The sequence below is a fragment of the Hyalella azteca genome, unplaced genomic scaffold, assembly GCF_000764305.2.
Source record: "Hyalella azteca isolate HAZT.00-mixed unplaced genomic scaffold, Hazt_2.0.2 contig3679, whole genome shotgun sequence".
NCBI lineage: Eukaryota > Metazoa > Arthropoda > Malacostraca > Amphipoda > Hyalellidae > Hyalella > Hyalella azteca.
In genome coordinates this window covers 1-7031 of record NW_025933921.1, presented here as the reverse complement: position 1 = coordinate 7031, position 7031 = coordinate 1, and the positions used below count along the sequence as shown (strand labels likewise).

At 49.3% G+C, this 7031-nt stretch overlaps 2 protein-coding genes across 2 annotated transcripts; one reads left to right on the top strand and one right to left on the bottom strand.

Moving 5' to 3' along the window:
- Window positions 1-3516: 3516 nt before the first annotated feature.
- LOC125177627 (twist-related protein 1-like) lies at window positions 3517-3677 on the top strand (the record flags this gene model as incomplete). The annotated part of the gene is given in 2 exon segments (XM_047879738.1): window positions 3517-3633; window positions 3671-3677. Coding segments are annotated over 2 exon segments (124 nt in total), but the record flags the coding sequence as incomplete, so codon positions are not given.
- On the bottom strand, window positions 3678-6822 carry LOC108677700 (stress response protein nst1; the record flags this gene model as incomplete). Its single annotated transcript, XM_047879739.1, has 4 exons — window positions 3678-3687; window positions 3752-5705; window positions 6034-6077; window positions 6146-6822. Coding segments are annotated over 4 exons (2685 nt in total), but the record flags the coding sequence as incomplete, so codon positions are not given.
- Between the last annotated feature and the right edge of the window lie 209 nt (window positions 6823-7031).

The window sequence follows — 7031 nt, the reverse complement described above, 5'->3', positions numbered from 1 at the left end:
CACGTGTTCCACACAGTAACACAAACAAGGCGGGAGAAGAGCGAGCCGAGGAGCGGCACGCACCCTCCTCCACGGCCGCCGCAGCGCTACTGAGCAACCGCCACCACCGCACTCCCCCCTAACCAAAACTGTTGCTGTTTCGAGTCCAAACTTTACGGCAAGTGATAAGTTTTCTGGAAACGATGGATAGCACATTAAAAACTCGCTTAGATTCATGCCTAAGTACACGTAGCGACCTTAGTACCTACAGTAGCGGCCATAGTACAGTAGCGGCCTAAGTACACGTAGCGGCCTAACTATAAAGTACACGCAGCGGCCTAAATACATGTAGCGGCCGATTTCTCGTCTGCGNAGCACACAGCAGCCTGCATGCAGCACACACAGCAGCCTGCATGCAGCACACACAGCAGCCTGCATGCAGCACACACAGCAGCCTGCATGCAGCACACACAGCAGCCTGCATGCAGCACACAGCAGCCTGCATGCAGCACACAGTATAGCCTGTATGCAGCACGCCTGTATAGAGTACAGTCTACACTACACAGTATACACAGGTGATGTAAACACACAAGCCCCCTCCGTCGCACGTGTTCCACACATTAACACAAACAAGGCGGGGAGAAGAGCGAGCCGAGGAGCGGCACGCACCCTACCTCCACGGCCGCCGCAGCGCTACTGAGCAACCGCCACCACCGCACTCCCCCCTAACCAAAACTGTTGCTGTTTCGAGTCCAAACTTTACGGCAAGTGATAAGTTTTCTGGAAACGATGGATAGCACATTAAAAACTCGCTTAGATTCATGCCTAAGTACACGTAGCGACCTTAGTACCTACAGTAGCGGCCATAGTACAGTAGCGGCCTAAGTACACGTAGCGGCCTAACTATAAAGTACACGCAGCGGCCTAAATACATGTAGCGGCCGATTTCTCGTCTGCGATTGGTGGGTTTAGCTCAAGAAGCCGTCGTTGATTGGGTGACGGAGTTACGATTCTTAACTATTTTAGATAATACGGGCCAGGTCGCCCAGAATGGGTACAAATTGTCTTGTTTAACTAGCAATCAACTACTACTTCTACCTAGCAACAGCATCAGTCATGGTTGTAGTACCGCATATTTGAGCCCGCGGCGACCATCCAAGCTTCTACTCGCGTCTTGGCGGTCCATGAATCACGATTGTGCACCCATTTTCGACCTAAAATTTCATTTAAAAATAGGAACGTGTTTTTATTGTAGTGGTGAAATTGCTGATGATGAACTTTTACAGCACAATATCGAAATGGAGGTCATACATTGTTCGATTTGCAGTCGCGAGTTTCGTCGGTAAAGGCTCAAAGTGGGGGCGAAAAGTTTATACGGCTTCAGACAACTTACGAACCTCATGAATTATTACTATACTTGAATACTACTAAATAACAATTAAGAGTTAGAATTTTTATTTAACATTATAAACCTAATAAATATCACCGATCTGAGACCANAGTTCATCAGCCAATCATTGACGGCCTTTCAAGCAAAATCCACCAATCATAGACAAGAAAATAGAGCGTAAGTACTTACGTTCACTTAGCGAATTTTGAAAGTATATGGCCCCAGAGCACGCCGACAAACGACGCTAATCGGCACCACCGCGATGAATAGACGCCGACACTCAAATAAAAATTAAGGTGGCGGTAGTAGATTATAGGTGGCATAACGGTGGGTGGCCAGATCTGCCGAAAATCGACAATAAAACACCAATAAATCGAGAGGGTGGCGGGTATAGGTGGAAGCCATCGATGATTTATAGTCTGAATCATCGATTTTTTTGGCACAAGGACGGCAATAACTTCGGCAAACTAATCGATATCTTCTGAACATGATTAAGGTATAGTTGAGCTTAAACGTTCCTCTTTGCGGAAGCGTTCAAACTGGGAAAGAAAATAAAACACTTGCGTATTTTAAAGTATTAAAATAATGACATGGTATAACAGCCGTAATTGCAATCGGAAATGGACCCGTAATAACGGATTCTGTCACTTGAACTAGATTAAGAACGGAGACTCCTCCCCTGCCTCCAACTCTTACCCGCCACCCTCTCTCTTACTCGCCTCCCCCACACTCCCCATGCAATGTATGCCCTGCCGCCCATGCTCAGAGTCTGATGGCAGAGCCATCGATGATTTATAGAGTCTGAATCATCGATTTTTTATGGCACAAGGCCGGCAATAACTTCGGCGAACTAATCGATATCTTCTGAACATGATTAAAGTATAGTTGAGCTTAAAGGTCTTTGCGGAAGCGTTCAAACTGGGAAAGAAAATAAAACACGTATTTTAAAGTATTAAAATAATGACGTGGTTTAATAATCGTAATTATTCCAACTCTCACCCGCCTCCCCCCACCCCCATGCAATGTACGCCCTGCCGCCCATGCCATGTGACAGCACCCTAACAGAGCCGTGTTCCGTCTGTAACGGGCTGTTGGAGATTTTTTCTATTTTAGCCATGACACGGCGCTGTTTTAGAGATAACTGGCCGGTTATTATTTCACGGCTCCGTCCGGCTAAACCGCGACAGGCTTGGCCAAGCCCTGCGCCGGTACCGTCTCAAAATTTTAACCGGGTAAGAGACGCCCAGGTAACAAGTACCCAGAGTTCGTTTAGGGACACAACCTAAGATTATGCTGGAAGCACCACCTATTGACGGCTACCAAGCGCCGCCTTCCAGCGACACCGAAAAATGAACTGAGCTTCCCAAGGCTCGAACCCCCGGCTATAAAACCGAAGCATTTTAATTAAACTTCATATGTGCACGCGGCTAGTGCTGATGAACATTTTGATGTACGACTTGTTTCGGAACAGTTTTTTTGTAGCTCCTCTCATCTCGGTGCCGCCATCACAGTGCAGACAGTGGCGTTGCTGTCAAGACGAAGCCAGGCTAAGGCGTCGCTGTAACGCCCATGAGTCGTCCTATATGAAGGCGCCAAAACGGTGGCTTTTTATCACTACCGTTGCACTGATGCAACATTCACGTGACTGCCGATTGGCATGCGGCTGTAGGTAACGTTGGCGCTTGTAATCTGACTTGTTAATCTGATTAAGTTGTCGCTAGTAACCTGACTGTTACTGTAAGTCTGGCGCTAGTAATGTGGCTAAGTTGTCGTTAACTTCATTGGGAGATTTTAAAAGCGAATGTCATTTTGTGGGCATTCGAGGGTATCAAGGTTGATATACTTAATTGGCCGTGGATGTTATCGGTATATACAATATTATACGGACGTATGGTATGTAAAAGGCCGACGCAAGTATTATTCCACGCAATCGACCATAGCGGAGCAAGAAAAGTGCTCGAGAATATTGAATGTAAAAGAATATGTGAGTTAGAACATGATTATGAATCCGGGTATGAGTGAGAATAAGATTGAGAGTATCGGTGGATGTATGGATGAGGATATGAAAGAGACCATTTATGAATGAGACTATGAATTAGACTATGAACGGAAATACGAATACATTTTTAACGACACCTCACCTGCAAGATGTGTTGGGCAGACTGCACGGTGTGGTCGTACGTCAGGCACTCCTCCTCCAGCTCCTCCCCCTTCTCTTCTGCTCCATCCCTCCAATCTCCCACGGGGATCTGGCGTCCAAATCCGTTGTGTTCGGCCCCAACTTCCACCCCACGGACGCAGGGCTTGACTACGTTGATCTTTGCGGACACGCCCATCTCAGCCCAAGCTCCCGCCTCTTCACTCTGGGTGGAGTTCAGAGACTCCACCTCTTCGTTAAGGGTGGAGTCCAGAGGCCCCACCCCCTCCCTGAGGGAGGAGTCTAGTCGCTTCTGTTCTTCCAGTCGCTTCTGTTCTTCCAGTCGCTTTTGTTCTTCTAATCGCCTTAGTTCCTCTAGTCTCTTCTGTTCTTCTAGTCGCTTTTGTTCTTCTAGTCGCTTTTGTTCTTCTAGTCGCTTTTGTTCTTCTAGTCGCTTCTGCTCTTCTAGTCGCTTCTGTTCTTCTAATCGCTTTTGTTCTTCTAGCCTCTTTTGTTCTTCTAGTCGCTTTTGTTCTTCTAGTCGCTTTCGTTCTTCTAGTCGCTTTTGTTCTTCTAGTTGCCTTTGTTCTTCTAGTCGCTTTTGTTCTTTCAGTCTTTGTTCTTCCTGTAGACGTTGTTCTTCTAGTCGCCTTTGTTCTTCTATTCGCTTTTGTTCTTCTATTCGCTTCTGTTCTTCCAGCCTTTGTTCTTCTTGTAGACGTTGTTGCTCCAGTAGTCGCTTTTGTTCGAAATGCTCGCGTTGTTCTTGGGTCGTGGGAGGTGGTGACAAGGGGGAACCACCAACTACTTGGCTCATCGCCTCCGGCTCCTCCGCCCGACTCACCCTCCTCATCAACTCCTCCTCTCGACTCTTCCTCCTCTCTTGCTCCTCCCTCTTCCACAATTCCTCTCTCTCCCTTGCCCTCTCCTCCGCCACTCGAATTGCTTCTTTTCGCTTCCGGATTTCATAATCCAATGAACTCAGCTTCTCTTCCTCCTTGTCGTCTCCATCCTTCTTCTCGTCTCCTTCGCCCCCTTTCTCCACTCTCATTTCATTTCCCTTTACCAATGACGACTCGTAAGTTTCTAGAATTTCAGTCCCTCGAGTTCCGGACGGTTTTTCTTCTATCGTACCAGGAGGAACCCAACCCATTTCATCGACTTCTCCCTCGTCAGTAACATTACCGACATGTTCTACGACGATCTGCACTATCGGTTCGACTCGCATGATCCTAGGATCTCCAGTTCGGCAGGTGGTATTGTCAGTTTCGGGTTTCCCCTCTTCGAGCTCGAGGTCAGGTTCACTATTGCAACTGCTACTTCTACTGCCATGATCGACACTCGAGCCAATCTGCTGGACAGACTGGTTCTGTATTCGAGGGGTATTGCCAGGCGAGTGTACACTTTTCAGCTCTCGTTTCGAATAGTTAACACTTCTACTTTCGGTGGATGAAGTAACTTGAGACGAAGCTTCTTCTTCCGAAACTGGGCTCATGATGAGGCTGCGTTCGAATGCGTGTTTGTATTCGACGTGAATCCCATTTTCCTCCTCTTTGCCCACTTCTTGTTCGCCTACCTCTTCGTCCATCTGCACTTCATCTTCATCACTGTCTTCATACTTGGTCTTCACGAATACCTCGGAAAACTTCTCAGGTGATGGTGAAATGGGGGGCTTAGGGGAAGTAGGGGAAGTCCCCTGGGTTCTTAAGAGAGGAATACCTACCTTATTTAAGGGGGCAAAACTCTCTTCGGGGACTTTGGGGGATGCGTCAGCACCCTCTTTCCTCGAGACAGACTCAACTTCCTTGCTTGGGGAGCTACAACTCCTCTCGGGAGATTTGTAGGAGGGTTCAATGAGTTTCTGGGAGGGTTGGGAGGTAAAACCTGTGTTGTACACCTGCATGTCCACCGGAGGGGAACTGGTCAGGGCATATTTGGTGTGGTCCAGCGGAGGGGAGCAGGAAAGGGCAGGTTTGGCATGGTCTAGCGACATTTGGGGAGACACAAACTTATGTGTAGAGACAACATCGCAGGAGGAGGAGGCCAGCAGAGTCCTTTTAGCTCCCCCTGCAGGAGATGGCTTGCTGCCCCAAGAGTCATGCCCCCACTGTAGGCGTGGGGGAGGCTGTTCCTGCCCCGGCGGGGAGGTGGGTTGGGGGGCTACCACGGCAACTCTGGCTGACGCAACAGCACCGCGCCCTACGAATGATTGTTTCCACAAATGTTATAGTCATTGTAGTTATTAATTGTTATGGGATATATTTCATGCACAGCTGTTCTTTGTACAGCAGATAAATACGAGCAAGTTGGGGACTTAACTAGGGATAGAGTTTCATGAAGTTTGGAGGACGTTTACATTTTTTAAACACAATTGAAAATTCTAAATAAGAACAAATGTAAAGACGTAGGTAATATTTCGACACTTTAGGTTACGGGAAATGGAGTAGGTATAGCAGATAAGACTTTTTATAAGATAAGATAAAAATAATATAATACATAACACAGCAGATAAGATAAGATAACGCACCGGCCAGGATGATGGAGCGCTCCCGCCGCCAGTCCTCCGTGGGGCTGCGGGGGGGAGGGGGTTGGATTATATATTGGGGAGTGGGGACGTGAACCCAGTCCCTAGTCCCCACCCCGTCTCCCTGCCCCAAGTCCCCCCACCTCCCGTCTTCCTGCCCCAAGTCCCCACCTCCCGTCTCCCTGCTGTGGACTTGCCCCTCGTGTAGGACTTGAACCAATTCTTGTGACGCCTGATGAGCTCCTCGTGGGGAAGTGGACTGGCTCCCCTCCTGCCCTCCTGAGGGGGACTGAGGCTGCGGTCTGGCGGGGACTGGGGAGTTGGGGACACCGACGATTTGGGACCGTCCACTGAACGGGACTGGGTGGACGTTGGGGACTTGAGGGATGCCAAGGGCGCGGATTGAGTAGAGGTTGGGGACTTGGGACCGTCCCAGGGGCGGGACTGAGTGGAGGTGTAAGCAGTGCAGTCCCCTTGAGACGTTGGGGACTTGATTTCTTCCCAAGAGGACGTGAGGCTTGATGGGGACTTGGACCTGTCCCATTGGGACCTGAACTGTTCTCCCCAGCCCTTAGGGGTTAAAGGGGACTTGCTTGGACTTCCTGAGGAGTCCGTGGGACTTAAGGGGCCTTGCGTGGGGCTGCGTGAAGCCCTGGGGACTTGACTGCCGTCCACGTCTGGCTTCCGTAGACTGGCCACGACCAGGGGCTTCCCCCAGGTCTTCTCAGCTGGGGACTGGGTTTGGAATGTGGACTTCCTGTCATCCTGTGTGGACTTGGGGCTTAGCGATAGCTGGTGGAATGTGGACTTTGAATTGGCAGATCCCTGGAATGTGGACTTATTAGTTGTTCCCTGGAATGTGGACTTGTGGAGGCTGAGGGGACTGGTTTTGGGGACGTCGCAGGATTGGGACTTGGAGAAGAGATGGCGGGACTTGACTGGGGACTGGGGCCGTCTGGGGACTTGATGGCCGTTGCTCTGCAAGGGAAGTCAAGTCCACA